We start from the raw sequence: 19,378 nt of genomic DNA on the forward strand, positions 1-19,378 counted from the left end.
AAATTACTAATTATTTTAACCACGAGTATAATTGAAATACAATTCTTCAAATTACAGCCCAAAACTTTGAAGAAGTGAGATACATTTTTGTGTGTTTTAATTAAATGATTGTTTAATTTGATAAAAAATTCAATTACTATTTGCGAATGAATTATTAAAGTAATTTGTTATTTATGGGGGTAACTGTACATAGAGAACACAACAATAATAACTTTCTGTTTGATAACTTCACATGGTTTTTTCAGCCCTATTATTATTTCTTAATTCGTAATTTTAATATAATTACATCACAATTCGTAATTTATGTAATTGAATTATTTTGTATTTCGTAATTGTACTACTATCGAACTGCGAATTACATTGTAATTTAATTGATTGGAGATCTGAATTACGAATTACAATGTAATTGAATTATAATGTAATTGAATAACTTTGTATTTATAATTCCTTGAGTAATTCAATTTTAATTTTGCACAACTCTGTATATCAGAAATAAACCTTTAAGATCACAGAAATAGGTTTCAAAGGGAAAACCCTTTTTACACCATGTCCTAAATAAGGACATCTGTAATTCATATAAAAAAGACTGAATTAAAGTTTCTGCATTTACGTTATAATTTTATTCGATAATAACTAATTTCCTAGGAATATACTAAAACAAAATAAATTTCTTGTGTATACTCGTTTGTAGATGCGAATTTCTATAAAGATACAAGATTTGAATATTTTAGTAATGTTCATGCGGAACAGTATTAGAGAAAAAAACATGTTACCGCAAAGTGTTTACTGCTACAACGCATCGACAGGATATAAACAACTCTTATAATATAATAATAATGCTCTTAATAATGCTCTTGATAATGCTCTTCTATAAACACTTACAAGTTCAAGAGCATTATCTTATTCGTACATTACTGACAATGAGCATCAGTCTACTTAAATTGATTTGGAAGCAAACATGAAAAATATCAGCTGAAATGAATTACACCAGCAGGAAACTTTACTCGGCAGATAGAACGAAAAAATATTTTCCGTTATATTATCTCAATTCCGAACTTATTCACACAACTCGAATATTTCCTTGTCAGTCCTATCGGAGTAGTATTGTAAATCAGTATCTTGTCCTCATTCATTATCAATCTGTCTCACTCAATTAGCAATACCAATAAATAATATACAATGCATTGTGCGATCTTGAATCAGTAACGCTTATCTTCTATTCGCTGGACCTAAGTGTTGTAATATTGATAAGTACTTTTGTCAGTAGAGCATATTGAACCGTTTCCGTGTGTATTCGCCAAAAAGAAAAACAAACAAACAGTTAAACAAATCGGTTTGATTCCACCGTTGCGATCCTTCCTTATCAACAAATAGAAGTCCTTATTGACATCCGCAATGTTCTCTGATCCAAATGTTATTACGCAAAACGTGTTCCAATTTTGTCCGTAAAATAATGAAACTATATTATGCATGGCCTATCGACACAACCAAACAAAAGACGTGATATTCTGTCGAAAGGGAAAAGTGAAAACTAAATCCTATAATAAAGTTCCTGTTGTCAGGGATGTTGGCACGTCGGAAGTGATGGCTCGCCCTATAGACGACGTTTGTCCATGGGACGCGGCCCCAGGTCCCAGTATAGAGCACGCCTCGGGTTCCACAGGACCGCAACACCTGACGTTATCTGCAACAACCTTGTCAGTTGAGGGTCAGCTCGATGAGAGCAGCAACAGCATGGTCGGATTGCTGCAATCCGTCGAAACACGCGCAGCCCGCAAGAATTCGACGCAACTGGATTCCTATAGCTCTTCGTCTGACGTTAGTCTACCAATAACGGAAGTGTCCGAGCACCTTCGGAAATCATGCTGTATGCAACACAGCACCAGCGTAGGTGAGTTGTGAAAAGGGTCATACACAAACATTTAATACAACGCGGTGCATAACTGTACAGGTTCTGCACTAGGGTGATTCTAATTTTCCGATTCTTCTCTGATCTCAGCCCTCTAAATTATGGCACTTCGTGAGAAAATGATGTGCGTAAAATTCGGATGCTTTGAAAATCCGTGCCGCATTTGTTTTCGAGTTTCAAAATGTTGCTGATTACATTTAATTTTCAAACATAAAATAATATTATTTTCAAACATTGAAAATAATATTAAAGGCTTTTGACTAAATGACAGTGTCTGAGATGAATGATGATGATTAAACATGGCGAAACTCACAATTTTACCTTATAATGTATTTGTAATAAATGTAAAGTTTCTTAAATCTTTTGATGCTAATATTTTCAGCTGTATAGTTGAATAGTTAAAAATTAATACTTTTATAAATCTTATTCACTTTTTCGCACTCCAAATTAATCCTTTCTTAGACCATATTCACTTATTTGTTCTTAAATATAAACCTTCTTTCGATCATATTCACTTTTTTGCAAATAAAATAAACCCTTTTACAGGTTTTGTACACCCTTCTCCAAAATCAAATTCTCTTTCTGCAAATAAAATTAACCCTTTCATATTTTCACTTTTTATTCAATTTTTAAATTTAATATGCATTTATATACTTATTTATATAACAATACAAATTTGATTACTACATTTATGTAAACGTTTATGTAAAATTTGATTTTACATTTCGTAAACTTCATTTATATTTAATAATTATTTATAAAATGTTAATCAATTTTAAAACTTAATACATGTGTTTTATTATAATAATTACAAAAAAGTGAATTTAATTTATACAAGGGTTAATTTCACTTGCAGAAAGGTGAATAAATTTTATTTACGAAAAGGTGAATATGATCCACGAAAGGATTAATTTTAATTAATAATATTTAATAATAATATTAACACTTTGTATTAATTTATCGGTTTGATTAAATGATCATTTTCATTGGTTGCTCGACGTATTTTCCACTATGCTTTGTGAAAAAGCTACAAAGGTGCTATAACTGTGTTCCGAGATGTACGAACTTAGTAGTAAAACAGCTCGCTCGCGATAATATCATTCAGGAAGTTAAACCAACCTTGTTTCCGTGAGCCACTATGCATAATAATGTTCTTGACGATCCCGTTGACTGTATGACGTTAATTTTACCACGATAGGTGGAGTACCGTCAACGAGCGAAAGAAGTGGAGGGGGAGTCAGGACAAATTTCCGGAGAGTGAAACTTGGAGAAATTGGTCGACCGCCTGCTTCGTCCTATAATGAAGAGTCTGAAGCTCACTATACAAAGCCAAAAGTCTTGTCATTCGAAAGGGACTTTCCCATGAAATCTCCAGGCAAAGCTCCCGTAATAAGTATTAGCGCGATTGTTGGTGAAATTACGGAGAATCCAGACGACATTTGCACGGCGTTCGTAGAGGAAGAAGAGCTGATGGAAGGGGCTGCAAGTAGGGGAGGAGAACTGGAACATGATAAAAGTAATACGACGGACACTGCCGGGAAGGACTCGGCAAGTCCGGCTCAAACGGAAACGGAAACCGTGGAGTTGCTGGAGGAGGCACAGGTTGTTCCTGTTTGGAAACCGGACACTCAACAAAATGACCAAACAGCGCCTGTCACTCAATCAGCAGCTCAGCAAAAGCGTGACAATAACGTTAACGAAGTGTGCCCGTGGGAGGACGAGTAAGTACGAATTCTAATGTAGAGTACGAATTCTAATGGCAAAACGTACTCGAATACCTTTTAAAACACAATAGCTTTTTTGAGACTGGACTAAACGACTTGAATTTCTTTTAAATTTTAAAGGGACTAGTTTATTGTATAATAACTAAAACACTTAATTTTGCTATTACTTGGAATGACAAAAAAGAAATAGAAGAACTCCCATTTTTTAACTTTCTTATCTAAACCTGCATCGAAAATATAAAAAATACATCTTGTAGATGTCGGAATCGTATATGCATGCTGAAGTCACTGAAAGATGTAAAAATTACTTTGAAAAGTTGAAATCCGGAAAAAGCTGCGATTTTCACGATCTTTAAATTGCTTGTAACTGTGGCCAGAATGAGGGTTGCACATGTTTAAATGCTTATAATAATACACTGTGCTATGAATAATTGTAGACTCGAAGTAACTTTTATGTTTTTAGTGTTAGTCCAACAAAAACTTAACGAAACACTGTATTCGTATATTTCTATATTAAAAATAATAGAAAATACATATACGATTATGATATATTTTTTTAGTTTTTATTTAGATGTCAGTGATGATTTAACAGTTACTTTGAATTTATAAAAATATATATAAAAATATACCGTTGTACTTAGGAGAGTCAATAGCAGTGTTTCCCAACGTGGGACAATTTTAAATATTTCAAGGAGTAATTATAAAATAATTGTTGACAATAAATCATCGATGTTTCAATCCTAACGTTCGAAGAAAAATGTGACAGCGTCATAAAATAATAAGTAGACTGCGGATTTCATGCATTTATAATAAAAACGAGTGGGAACAATTTAAACAGTGGACAAATTATAATAATTATAGAGTATCGATATATTATCGTAAATTTGTTAAAAGTATTGAAGGAAAAGTTAAATATATATCTGACAACTGCCTCTTACAATCGATGTAAAAAAATTTTATTTTACACAGAGATTCGCAGTCTAATGATGACTATAAAAGGAACAATGAAATGTCTTTGCGGCGAAATAGAAACAAAATACCTAATTTCAACTAGTTTTGCAAGAAAATTACTGTTACCCTTCTCTTCGTCATATTTAGCTGAATGTGACTTTAGTGCTGTAAATAAATTGTTAGCGAAAAAAAGAAATTGTTTGGATATTACGCTTTTACGTGACGTAAAACATTGAAGAAAATCGATGTAAAAAGAGCTTTACTTAAGCAGTTAAGGTGTTGTCAAAAAATATTGGGAAACACTGATTTTTATAATCGTTCTGCGTTAAAATCATCGCATAGTTTATACAATAAAATTAGGAGAAGTTTGTAAAATTAAAAATTTGTCTTTATTTATACGTTATTCATGCATATGTTAATTATAATTGTAATTGGTGCATTGTGATTTTACGCGACTTTTTGATAAAAGTCGTAAAAAAACCAATTAGTTTGACTATTCAGTGTTTCTATTGTTCTTTGAAATACGTCGACTAACAATTGAACTTTGTCGTTTGTTTCAGGGAAAACTGTAGAGTGGATGCACCCTATGTAAAAACTTATTCAACTTTAGGTTATTTGTAACTTGGCGTTAACACTAAACTTACATTTTACACGTAAACATTCAGTGGTTCAATTTTGATTTCACTTCTAAATTCGAGTGCCCGAGCTATTGAAGTTGCTTCGTCATTATTTCCGTTTCCTCGATTAGTTCGCGATGGGAAGCCAGTGAACCGAAGTATTGTTTGCCATTACGGTTTGATGCGGAGAAGAAACATCGTTTAGACGGAGAACAAAAATCGGATGGAGAGACATCGTTTACAATCTTAAATATAACGTACACTTATGCACTCGCGTGCAGTCCCACGATTTGCTGTGAATAAGTAGCGATAGAAACTTTAACACGCTGAAATATAATATATACGGCATTTTATCGAAATGCATTTAACGCTAATAAACGGAAAAATACTTCTCGCAAGTTACATCGCCTTGAGAATAGTAACTTAAAAGTACCTACTGAGCCCATGTTATTAAATTAGATACGTCGCATAATATACCAGTTTGATTTGATTCTGGTAGAACACGATATTATTCGTTTATAGAAATTTGTGCAAGGCGTGTTTCTGCATTTATAGACGTGTAAGCTGTTAAATTCAAATGTACATTAGAATAAAAACACGTATAATGAGATTAGAAAATGAATTGTGGTTCGAGAAAAGGATAAATAGTGTCGTATCTGTGTATGTCGCTAAGCGATGAAACGTAATTTAAGATATTCGATGGTATTTCTCTGTTACAATTACGAAAATAGAAGGGCGTAATTAACGTGCACGTTGGGTGATGAAGTTTTAGGTTTAGCACACTGTGAAAAGTATTAAACGCAAAGTTACGATTCGCGGATGCTTGTCAAACATGAGCCCATTGACCGCTCCAGCAGATCGTAAATTTCTTTAATACTTAATCCCATGTGAACAATGATTTCTTTTTTCATATGTGAAAACGATCATAGCGATTGTTAACTACTTCGGTTACAGAAAAATTTGTCTCGTTTTTATGAACTTAAGTGACCATTACTCGTTGCATTTCTTTCGTTGTTTATTCGTTGAACACACGATTTCTTGAAAATGTTACAGTTAAATCCCAATAGTGCATTATCTGTAACAATATATAAGTGATTCAGATTACCGTTCGCAATAGGATAGCTTTAATGTGGTAATGTTTAATTATTATCCAGTGTAGGTAGTAGCCGTGCATTTACCCTATACATGATAAGTACCTAAATACAACAACTATATTTAAAGCGATATTAAACTTACTTACGGCCTGATCTTACAACGGCCTGCGCAATGTTTAAGAAATAGAGGAAAAACGAAATTGTTCCGTTTCGATAATAGTAGCTCAGTGTGCAAACTGTCATTAACCGCCGTTCGTAACTATGCGAAATTAAGTCTAAAGAAGAAAGGCCAGGTGAAGCTAGATAAGGACGTCGGAATAACGATTCGACTGTCGATTTCCCCCGAAATACTGATATATAATACATAAATTATTCTCCGATAATACTTCGGAGGTGTGATGGATTCTAGGTACTGTTACTGCCCAGTGCCTGGAATCCGTGGATTTCGATTAGGTAGAACGTGATAAAATTATAAATAAACGTACGATTAATCTATTTTAATTCTCCTTAGAAAATATATCGAAACTGTTTGATAAATATAACCCGGATCACTCGTATTTTAAGAACGAGAGAATCCAATGATGCATAATACCATGAAACTATGTAGATTGTAGATAGCCGTATCGAAATGTTGCACGAAACGTGAACAAAGATACGGAACAAGCGGTGTACGGAGCAATTGTATCTGCTCCTTTTATTGAACAAAATTAATATGTTTTTATAAGATGAAACGTAAAATGGAGAGAGTATCGATGATATAGAATCGATCATTGTCCTGGCGAAGGTTCGAACAGTAGACGCGCAACTGAACGAAAGAAATCCATGTTTCACGTCGAATAAGCTCGTTGAAAGTCGTTGAAGTCTTGCCTAAAAAGAACCGTGTCGAACGGGAACACGTTTGAATATTAGCCAGTGAATGTTTCGACAGGCGATTATATATTCCTTGCATTGATTTCGTTCAGTTTCTACACAGTACTATCTACAAAGTAAAGAAGAATTAGCCTAGAGATAAAAAAGTAAAGTAGTCTGTACTAGAGTTCGGGCACTCGAGACAAGTCCTAAGAAACTTTCAAGTATTGATAATGAATCGTAATGGTAATTTGGGAGCTCCCCATAACTATTGTAAACGATTCTCATTATAGATAGGTAGTCGATAATAAGATGAAAATGACAAATATATTACAGTCCTTAGGGAAATGAATATAACAAGTACAGCATAGGTGTTGAAATAATTCAGTTAAATCGTGACTGAAACTATTTAAGCGAGGATAGTTTCGTTATATACGACTGGATCTTATTTGCGAGCTGTGGTGACTCATGAACAAATGGAATATCTATGTTCATTTACATTACCTTATAAAATTCCACTGAGCAGTCCTCAGACGATTCTCCTGAAAGAAGCTTCAAAACGAATCAAAAAAAAAAAACTATTTTTGTTCTCCATACTCAGAGATATTTATATACACAGATATATTATACGCGTTGTGTCGTACTGTCTGTTCAACTCGAAACATAAACACTGAAAAAGATAGATTTTACTGATCGTGTATTATAGTAGTGGTCTTATTATCATTCAAGGGACAGCTTGAAGGATCGCTATGCAACCTGGGATCTCTTGTCACCACGTCATTTCGTTTCACTTTTTAATACGGCTATATTACGAAAACTATTAAATATAAAATCTAACAGCGAACGTAGTTAATTGAAAACTGCTGATCACTGATTCCGACGAAATTATACATGTATATCTACGTTGTATCAACACCTAGTGTTTACACAGGGAACTTCAAAGCATGTAAGCAGAATTTCGGACGATAATTGTGCACGCTAGACTAATAAAACCAGTTTAAAGAAGACAGTGCCCTAGTCAAAATTATTTCCAGTTTGTTGATATTTTTATATTTCTAAGCCGAATTCATTGTGAAGCCCCAAGAATCGTTTCAAATGGTTAGTGATATTTTAGTCACTTTGTCATTTGAAATAGTGACAAAAAACGCTTCAAGCTTAAAAGTCGAGTCGAACAAAATTTATGTTTGGGATTCTTTTATTGTACATATACACAAATTCAATTTAGCTCCGAACAGATGCTTATATATTTTGATACACCCTCTACATACAAAGACAGTATTAAATAAAAAGTAACAAGAGATATCCATAATACTTCTGAGAAAGTACAAGCTCAAAAATTGTTGACTTTTATTACTTGAAATATAACGAAGATTATCTTCTTGAGTTAGTAATGGATTTTTTAAGTCGGTTGAAGAACTTTCAAATTTACTTAAACTATTTCCGTACTAGCATTTCCTTTACTTAAACTAGATTCCGTACGAATAACACTTTTCACTACGTAAAAACGATCCTATTTCTGAACTATAAACGTCTTCCAATATCTCGCATAAATAAAGAAAGCAAACACAAGAACTTCTAAAAGTAATTCGTTATTTTGAATTGTATCTCTAATTGAAAGTTAATATATTATAAAAAAAACGAGGAAATAGAGCAAGAATAACACTTATGGTATAATATAATTTTCCTACTTTTTCTATTAGTAAAAGTGACGTTTATTTGTTTGTTAACTAGAGATAATTTAAGTCATATGTCAATCACGTTTGCCAAATTTTACATAGAATACATTATCATCAATGTTGTCGTAGACAATATTTAATCAAGAATGGATCGTTAAAAATGGACAGTTTCGAAATGGATCCAAATATTTCATTCTCTCTTTTCAAGCATGCGACGGTCTTTACCGAGAATATGTAGTTTAAGCATGTTATGTGCGTATAATTTGCTAGATGAATTTGTTTAACTTCAACGAATACATAATACATATACAGTAATCTATTGTAAGATGCTTCAAATTGATACTCAATTTGCAAGATGCCCTAACGAATGCCAACGTCTTCTTCTTCTTCTTGTTTTTTCCTCTTCAGCCTGAATAGTTACGTAACAAATACAATTAAACGAATACAATTGAATGAGCCATATTTACCACCGAAAGACTGACAAAGTACCTGAAAACCCCAACAAAAACTACATGCAACGAGGCTCCTAACGACAAAGTTGAAAACGACAAGTAGCGTTGTCTGAACGTTTCGATATCGAAAACATCGCTGACGGAAATTACAAAAAGGAAAACAATCGTGTCGCGTTTGTAAGGAAATGGGTGACCGATTCAAGATTTTAGTGATCCTTGGAGCGTCCCATGATCTTTTATCTGAACTTTGTATTAGATAAATTTATTATTATACATTGCTTTCACGCGTGTTCGAGAAGTTGTATGCCTAGCAGTTTAGCGTTACAGTTAAGAGAGTAATCTACAACCTGTTATTACACGATAAGTTACGTGAATACGTATAGTGTTTAAGTTGGAGCTGCATCATTTAGAGACGATCGGAAACGGATTAATTACTTTGCGAAGACAGTTCTAGCGAGATTGGAAATAACAATATAGCAAACGAAGGGTTTAGAAAGGATAACCAATTGTGATGTGCTAAAGAATACTGTTTTATTAAAGACGTTATTTTCGATCAGCTAAAGCTCGACAATTCACTAACGAATAAGTAAACGAGGTCTTTACATTCCGCAAGTACATACTTGAAAAATGGACTCTAACGTGCTTTTGTATTCACAGTTTCCAAGTCTTTGACTCTTGTGAACGGAAACGAAGGATTAAGTTACTGCTTCAACGAGAGATAAATGGAGAAACAAGAAGCGCGAAAGAAACACAAAGATGAAATCATACATGGACACATAGAACTGCTCAAAAGTTTGGGATCGGAACAGAGCTTGAACTTTTCAATGGTACATGCTTGTACAATTGGACGAACGTTCGAACTTCGAAACATTTCAAATTGATACATCCTAGTCGTAAGTAAATTACGGATTGTATGTATATATAATAGAAACGATTAGTCGCAGGTCAAAGTAGTGGATAAATTCAAATAATTAAAAAGTATCGATGTATTACTTTCAACTTGTTAAAATATTGTTAAAGAAAGAATTCAATGCATGTTCAGCAGCTATCTGTTGCAACTGACAGAAAATTTGTATTTTACATAAATATCCACAGTCTAATTGTAAAAGGAACAACAGTATCTTCATATAGTACTATGATTTTAAAACATTTCATGTTTTTTCTACCGAAAGAATTATAATTACAAATATAAACATTGAAAAAGATCGTCATAGCTTGACGATCATTTAGCTCATATAAATTTCGAACATAGAAATGATACAGAAAAATAGTAATAAATTTTCTTCTTTATTTTTCTTTCATAAAACGTAGCCATTCGAAATGATCCCAAATTGTTGAGCGATGGTGAATACGAATATATACAAATATATATGAGCCGTTGTATTGTCATCAGATATGATCGTTCAATAGTTATCATATTTAGCCGAAATTGATTAACTCGCTCATCTCATTTGATCCGTGCCGTACTAGAATAAACGAAGATTCCTAGCGAAGTTCTGATCGATAAAAGCTGATACGACCACGTATTTTAAATTTATCAGAAGAGGCAATAGCACAAATAGGGACCATTCGTTTATTTCCATGAACACACCCACCAAACGGCACGAATAAAATGTAATAGATGAGCGAAACAAGGGGGCAGAAAATAACCTTTGTACAATACAGATTTTGTGATTGCGTTAGTGATCTGCAGCGCGCCTACCATGTTTCATTTGGATGATGCATTAAACGCATCTGGTTGGTGAATTATCGTTTCGTGTGCTGGCATGGACGAGAAAACCTAAATAGAAAACTTGTTATGTGTAAGTAAGAACCGACTTAGTTTTTATCACGTCTCAGCATTCCGCGATACCCTAGGAAAGTTTACAACTAATTGTTATATTATAAATATAGATATTCATTGTATATAAAATTCGATTTAAAAACTACCGATCGGAACTCGGTACGGTTTTATGTTAAATTGAGTTACAGTGGAACCTCGGTTACTAATCGAATGATCGAACGATCTCGTTCGTGTAAAAAGAGAATCATTTATTTTGAAATATTTGATTAATCGTAATAATAAACGAAAGTATAACTAGAATAAGAATACGATACTCCTCTTCGTTCGGACATTCTTCTAATCTTTTTTCAATTATCAACTAAAAGATCTCATCCGAAGTGGTTGTTTTCAAAGGTTGTATCTTAAAGTCCAATTAAACGCAATAAATTGATTCTAAACTTTAGATCTTCGTCGCTTACTTTACATCGTACAATTTATGAAACCACTTGTCTTAGAACTGTAAGTACTTTGTGAATTTCTAAATGTTTATGAACGTTTGATTTCAACAATATTTCGTCATCAACACGTACATGTATCTCCTTTATTTAAAAGACAACATTGTTCAGTTTCAGATAATCAAATATTTTGATAATTTCTAATGTTTGGAGGTTCTGCTGCGTATCTCACTTTCGAATGCAAATGTCGTATTAAAACGGTTCGTTTTTCTGGAGTGTCTAACATATGGATTCTATTCTAACAAAAGAAGCAAATTCGCAGCGCTTCTGTTTTTGAACGAAAAACAGAACATGTCCTAGAATAGAAGAAGGCTTTAGTGTACATAGTTTTGTAAAGTATCAACAGTGTATAGTCACTCAAATAATTCAACAGAGCTAAGCCGACTTATTCACGTCATTAGAGGCCAATATAAGTTATATGTGACGAGTTTTCATTGTGAAATTAAGATATCCAACGCATGGTGAATAATGCGCCCGCAGAAGTTCGCCGCGATTACTAAGAAGTAAACTTATTGCATTGAAGAAGTTTTGCGACGCGTAATTAAATAACTGATCAGTTTATCGAATGTAGCTGCGATTACGCATGCGTGTATGTGTGTACGAACCCACGCGTATACGTAAAAGCAGAAAGAATGTTGTTCGTTACATATATAATATGTGATACGTACGTAATGTTTTAAGCTGTCAATAGAATGTCCTAATATTAAATATTATAGTGACATTAATTATGTGTTCTTTTGATATCTCCAAACTACGTGAATTCCACTTTAATTACTATAATGCATTCCTCTCCTGAAAAGCTTACGATTCAATCCAAAGTGAACATGATTTCCTCACTCCTCTCCGTGCAAATTAAAAAATAACTTAATTTTACTATATCCAAAGAACGGTATAGTTATTATCCAAATAATAATCGTTTATATTTGATAACTAGACTGCGGATTTTTATGCAACATAAAAATTGTCTGCAATAATTGCAATATACAGATGCTACGTAGATATTTATTTCATTCCATAATCATTTGAACGAGTTGAAAATAAAGCATCTGAATTTTGAAAATCCTTAATTGTTTTTACGTTTTTATATTCCATCAATTCAGTTTTCATCGCAGTCTACTGATAACATAAAAAATAAGAACCTTTACAAGCTTCAAAAATTTCAATTTGAGAAAAAGAAATTAGAAATGTTCGATTAAATTTTTGTAATTCTAATTCGGAGAATAAAGTTATTTTTCAAATTGTATACATATACATTTGATTTACATTCAAATTAATATTAATATCTATGAAATGAACCTGATCTTGTGGTTCTAGATGCATAGTGAAAAGGAAACGTGAAGATGCAATACAAAATAAAGAACAGGATGGTTCTGTATCTGTAGTGTGATCTGTAAAATGTGAATCTTAAACTACAATGAAATTGGAATCAATGAATTGGATATCAATTGATTCTAATTATCAAATCCCAGACACAGATTCATCACGCGAATCGCGCCTACCCGATTGAGAAATGTGATAGCACCTAGTTGCTACATTTAAAAACATAGCAAAACGCATTCTTTTCAATACATATATTCTACGATTCTTATATATGATACCCAGGTGCAAGTGCTTGAACTAAAGAGAACGTCCCGGGTCGCTTCCGTCACTCGAACGATATTCAGCAGTATTCAACGTTCATATTCTAACAAAGTACGTACCAACGCTGAAATCGATTGACAAGCTAGCGCACATTGCGATATACTTAGTAATTAATTTTGTTCTGAATTATTACTCAAAATTTATATATAATATTTTGTTCGAATTGATATTGTTATATTTTAATTCAGATCATTCTTATAAAATTTGCACGATTTTTTTATAATAATCTTTTTTTCTATGCACAATTGAAAGTTTCATAATAATATATTATATGAAAGTTTGTTTTTAATCAACCATTAGTTTATAATATAGACTCTCAGAAAATATGATATTAAACAATCGACGTATTTCCCACTGCCTAATCACACAATCATATTAGTGGGAGAATACATCGTACACGACACGCAAACCTACTCATGCCCTCATTCATTTGACTCACACTTGGGATAGTCAATGAGTTAGGGTTGAAAATTTAATGAGCACGGCCATTGTGAGTCTCACTTACCTTTGGCTTGCTGTAAATTCTAAACTAAAATAGTGATTAGTGATAGTACTAAGCGGACTAATTTATTATGTTTCATTCCTGAACAATGCAAGAAAAGAAAATTATTCAGAAAGTAGTTTAAATGAAATTACGTACTAGTGAAGAAATTAAATTTATAAAATTTACTTGTGTAAAATTATTTGGATAAAGAAACATTATTAGTTTGGTCATATTAATTATTCCTTTTAATCATGTATATTTTAATAATAAACTCATCGATTGTTTCTGTTCTTGAAGTAAACGATTCAAGAAATGCATATGCAAGTATTATCTCAAAGTTTAGATCTGCTCCGACACGAAATGCTTTCTTGCACATGAGTATGATACGTTAACAATGATATATAATATTATATATATAAAATACTGTATTAGGAAATGTATATACAAATATATTTTCTATGTATATACTGTAACACCAGGGTTCGGATCGGTGGGGGGATCGAAATAAATCTCGAGGCGCTATTATCAAAATAACAAAAATTAAACTTTATTATAGAACAACGTGATTACAACTAATTTATATTCCAGAGAAACGAAAGAAATGAAACCGCTTTGATGTGAAATAAAATAAAATATAACTTTGATCTTAGCCTACATTAATTCTACTCCGCTGCGAGCCGCTGCTCCAACACGTCGCCTCTTTCCTGTTGCACTTTCTCGAGTCGATGTCCTGGTCTCGCGATCATCCCCGGATGCTACCTATATTCCTGGCCCGAGGAGTAGGAGCTCCGACTTACCCCACAGCTGCCTATCCCCTGGCCACTTCCGCTATTTGTAAGAGAATCAAGCGAGTGTCAATCGCTATTATCAGGTGAAGAAAAAAGGCGGGATAATTTATTGGTCCCCTCAGGTCCCTCGTGCTGAAAAGGATGCGTTGACCAGCGTTCTTTCCACGCACCTTCCCTGCACCGTCCCCCCCCCCCCAGCCACCTATCCAAGAAGGACTTTGGGTTTAATCCGGCCGGCAAGCTCCCACCAGAAGGACCTTGAGGCAACAACCTGGGATCAGCCACGCGGGCTGTGTTCGCCACACCTCTCTCTCACTTATGTTTATCCCGCCTTGGACAAACTAGAGAGGGTGAAGGCACTGTTCATCCGGGCGACTTGTTTGTGCCTCGAGATCTAATGCCCGCGCGGAACCAGAAGGACCTGGGACCTGGAAGAGGGCGGTGGCGCAGTGTCCTTTGGGAGCCGGTTAAGCAAGAAGCACCTTGCTGCCAGGCTCCCGGCGAAACACTCTCGAGTGTTTCCTTTTCTTTTATTTTTATGTCTTGAAGTGAAGTATCTGTCTCTGCCTGTGTGCCAGGCTCACCAGATAAATGACGTTTATGGAGTTACCTACGGGTAGTGAGAATTTAGTAAAAAAAAAAGTGATTATTGGAGGAAAATTTGCAAAAAAAACTCCGTCAGATGTGTGGATTGTTTGATATAATTCAAGCTATGTCAATGCGAGAATTTATTGAAGGAATATGAAGCATGGAATGAAATATAAGGTTAACTGTAAGTTAAGAGAATGGAGGGTAGTAAGTTGTGTATTGGGATGGTTACTAGAGCTTATATGAAGTAATATGCTGGGTGGGTGGAATGGGGGTTGGTGGAGGTGGGAGTGAATTGAAAGAGTGAGAGGGATTATAGTCGAGACAGGCTATTAGTGTAGTGTATGTGGTGCGATGTGATTGTAGCTCCTGTAATAGTAGAGTTGTAGGTGGAACTACCGATGTGAAGTATCCAGGTGTGGAGAAGATGAAGAACGAGTCCTAATGTTATGGGCTGAAAAGTAGCTGCATACTTTGATTAATAGTATGCTTGGAGGTGACTAAGTACGGCGGAAAAAGGTGGAGTAAACTCTAAGGTGACCAGAGAAGCTGTAATAAATAAGAATGGAGAAAGACTGGGAGAAGTCAGAGGAGATCAAAAATTCTCTGCGGACTCCTCTTGTCCGCAAAGAGTATAGTTCATTTTAAATGGATGGAGGATGAGTATGAGTCGAGTAGTGATCGAAATATGAATAGGTTAGTCGCACCCAGTTGTTGATTTGGAAATAATGCGTTGACGCTACGTTTTAACGTGGACCAACCATTGATTCGATATGTCAAATCGAGCCTTTGCTTCGGGGTCGTTGAGGAATTAGAGTGGGAATTCAATTTTTGTTCTGTATGGAATTTTGAGCCCATCATATGTACTGGTGAAAGAGATTAGCGGGTTGATATGGGAAGTGGATTGAAATTTAGCTATGAGATGGAATAGGTAGACATTTTTTTGATGTTGGGAATGTTGGTGTTGTGAAGGAGAACCTCTGTGGGGAAGCGCCGGTGAGAGTCGGTTATCATCTTGAGAATCTTGTTTTGGATTATTGTGAATAGTCGAAATAGCTCTTAGGATTTTGGATATGGGGACCACCATACGTGTGCCCCACATATAAGAATGGGCCTGATACAAACTTTATAGGTCAGCAGTCTTAAATTAAGACTGAGACGCGAGCTGGTATTTAAAATGTTCGTTATGCCAAAAGCTGCTTTGGAGTTTTGGTGGCTCTGTCTCTAGCAGTTTCCAACCAAATGAGTTTATGGTCAAGCTTTAATCTGAGGTAGGTGACGGTTATTGACCAGGGGAGTGGATGTTGCTGAATTTAAAGTTGAGGCAAGCAATGAACAGAGTGTTTACGTCTGAAAGTGAAAATAATAGCTTAGGTTTTAATGGAATTTATTCGGAGTTTCCAAGTGTTGAAGTAGCAGTCGATTTTATTTAAGTAGTTTTGCATTTTGGGCATTAGCACTAAGTTGCCAGGATGACGACAACAAGACAGTGTCGTCGGTAAACAAGGCCAGGGAGCATTGCTCGTGAGCAATTATCATTGATGTATAAGTTAAAGAAGACCGGGCCAAGGATGGAACCTTGGGAGATTTCGGCCGTAACTGTGTAATGCCGAGAGTGGTGTCCGTTTAAATTGACAAAAAATGTTCTATTGGCTAGGTACGATTGGATAATTTTTATTGTGTGGAAGTGGAAACCGAAAAGATGTAGTTTGTATAGCAAGGCATTGTGCTAAACTGTATCGAATGCTTTAGCTAAGTCTAGAAAAATTAGTATTGAGTATCGATGGGTGTTCATTTCATGAGTGATTAACTGCGTAAGGCGAACGATTTGGTAAGTAGTAGAGTGCTTTTTACAAAAGCCAAATTGTTGCGGAATTAGTATGTTGTGAGTTTCTATGGTCATTTGGATTAGGCGTAATAAGCATTTTTCCATGATTTGACCACAAATCGGTAGAAGATTAATAAGTCTGTAATTACTTGGTGGGTTTGCTGGGTTTGGGTATGGGAATGATTTTGGCTAGTTTCCATTGGGAGGAGAAGTAGCACGCTGAATATGCTGATTTAATGTTATAATATAATTGAATTGTTACTTTAAAGGATGCGTGGGAACAGTTACATGATCCGGCCCGGGCACTTTCTTGAGTCTCAGTTTTTTTATGATATTTTGAATAAATTAAGGGTTAATATAAAGAAAAAATGTATTGTCGGTAGTATTGGTCTCGGCAAGGTTGGTGACGAACTCTTTAACGATGGTATCCTTGGATGATAATATTGAAAATGTTTTGAGATGAATTTGCTCGAATGTGTCAGCAAAAATGTTCGATTTGGCGTGGTTACCGTATATGGTAGAGTGGTCAGTGTTTAGCGGAGGGATAATGCGTGATTTATTGTAAGTGAGAGATTTGTATGTGGATCAGAAGGTGCAGTCTGGTTTTTTGAACTTCTTGAGTTTGTCGTTCCATAATTGGATTTTAAGGTGTGATATTTTAGGTTTGATCAGTTTGGTGAGAATTTTTATGGCGTCAATTGAAGTATTCTTGGTTGCGTTTATTTGGTGTAATTGTTGTGGCTATGGATTTGGTTCTGCAGAAGTATAGGAAGAGATTGAGGTCGGTAATGGTTCAGTCTATGTCAATTGGAGATTTCAAGTTGTAATTTAAGTGCATCTAGGCGATTAATTTGGAGTAAAGATCCCAGTTTATTTTTGGAAGATAAAGAATGGTATGGCAGGGATCAAGCGGGAGAATTATAACCGGTCGGTGGATAGTAGGGGTTGGTGGAGGAGGTTGGGGTTGGTGTTGGTCAATAAAAGATCAATAGTTGAGGGTCTGCAGCGGCGAACGAAGCAAGTGGGCTCCGGAGGAAAGATAATTCTATAATCTGCCCCCAGCATATGACTATGTATTGTAATATTGAGCCGGACGGATTAGCGAAATGGTTGTTCCAAAGCTGGTGTTTCGCGTTCAAGTCCCCGCCGATGGCGTAGGTTCCACCCGCACCAATTCTGACCAGGCGATCCAAGCCGCTCGGGTCGATCCGATTTCCGGGAGGACTATATACTGTAGAGAAAGTGATATTGTGTTCAACTAGGGTGGTGGCTACTGTTTCTATGGAAGAGATGCGTGACGTGTCTAATATATGAAAGATGAAAGAGTTGGGTAAGAGGATGGCGACACCCCCTTGACGTCGAGTTTTATCTTTGCGAATGGTTGTATAGCCAGGAATGGTAAAGGTGATGGATTGATTGAGCCACAGGTTTCAGAAATTAGGACTACCTGAATCTGTTCGGACTGAAGGACGTGAATTAGTTCTTGCTTTCTATATATATAAGACGGAGTGGGTATTCCAGATTAGTATTTTGGGAAATTTCTAATCTAGGGTGGAAAGGACTTGAAGGTATGCTTGAAATTTTTCTACGTTAGTGTTACATGTTCTGAGTAGTCTATTAAGGGTAGTGATGGTGGACAACATAAGCTGGATGTTGGATAGCTATTTTAATACTTGGACAGCAGAGACTAAGTCAGGGAAGTCGTTCAATCCAGGAGTATTATTGGGCGGCAGAGGTGCTTGTCGGGAAGTGGAAGAGGCTATCTGGACATATGGCCTGGGGGACATGGTGCGAGTGGGGGCCCCCGATGTGTGCCGTACCGGGAACGTCGCCCACTTTTTCCTTGGTGTTTCAACTAGGGAACCAGATTTTACCATTTTGGGAACGTAGGGTGGTTTTTTTGGGCCCATATGCTGACTAGGTGTTATTTTATTTTTCTTCTTGGCCAGAGCAGGACACAGTCGTGATAATTGGCCGTATTGTCTATTGGCCGACTCGTCTTGTCTGTGTGAAATTGAAGATCTTTCGAGAGACTACGCGACTTTCTCTGCATTCCTCGATTAGTCTCGCTAAGAAAAACTCATCAAGGAATTTCGTAGGAGCTCTCTCGTTATCTGTTTACCTATACTCAGCTATTGCTCTTGGACAGTAATGCATATCTATGAAATATACGATCTCAACGTTACATTTTACATTTAAATTTCCCTCCTGTCGCCATTTATATGGACCATATAATATATGTAGTAGCGCTGTCGTAACATTAAGTAGTAGCTATGTTCGCATCGGTCATGCAATGAAGCAATACAACAATGCAAAACTTTAAACTTACATATTTCCTATAAAAATTCTGCCAAAAATTGCAACATCAGACTTCTGATCACGTTATGAATTTAATGTCAAATCATGACATTTTATTTAATTATATAAGAAAGCAAATTATTAACCTGATTTGTACAAGCTGCTAAGTACACTGCCAAGGAAGACTGATGGGCCACGATTA

At 35.3% G+C, this 19,378-nt stretch overlaps 1 protein-coding gene across 2 annotated transcripts in view; it reads left to right on the forward strand.

The window, feature by feature from the left end:
- Positions 1–12,274, forward strand: part of LOC117221139 (regulator of G-protein signaling 11) — a 52,049-nt gene extending 39,775 nt beyond the window's left edge. For both annotated transcript variants that reach the window (XM_076528050.1, XM_076528051.1), the window contains exons 15-17: positions 1,563–1,891; positions 3,108–3,630; positions 5,145–12,274. In XM_076528050.1, the coding sequence (XP_076384165.1) occupies positions 1,563–1,891; positions 3,108–3,630; positions 5,145–5,205 (913 nt within the window). In that variant the 3' untranslated portion in view covers positions 5,206–12,274. The remainder of the gene's footprint in view (positions 1–1,562; positions 1,892–3,107; positions 3,631–5,144) is intronic.
- The last annotated feature ends 7,104 nt before the right edge of the window (positions 12,275–19,378 follow it).

Source organism: Megalopta genalis, chromosome 1 (assembly GCF_051020955.1).
Source record: "Megalopta genalis isolate 19385.01 chromosome 1, iyMegGena1_principal, whole genome shotgun sequence".
Lineage (NCBI taxonomy): Eukaryota > Metazoa > Arthropoda > Insecta > Hymenoptera > Halictidae > Megalopta > Megalopta genalis.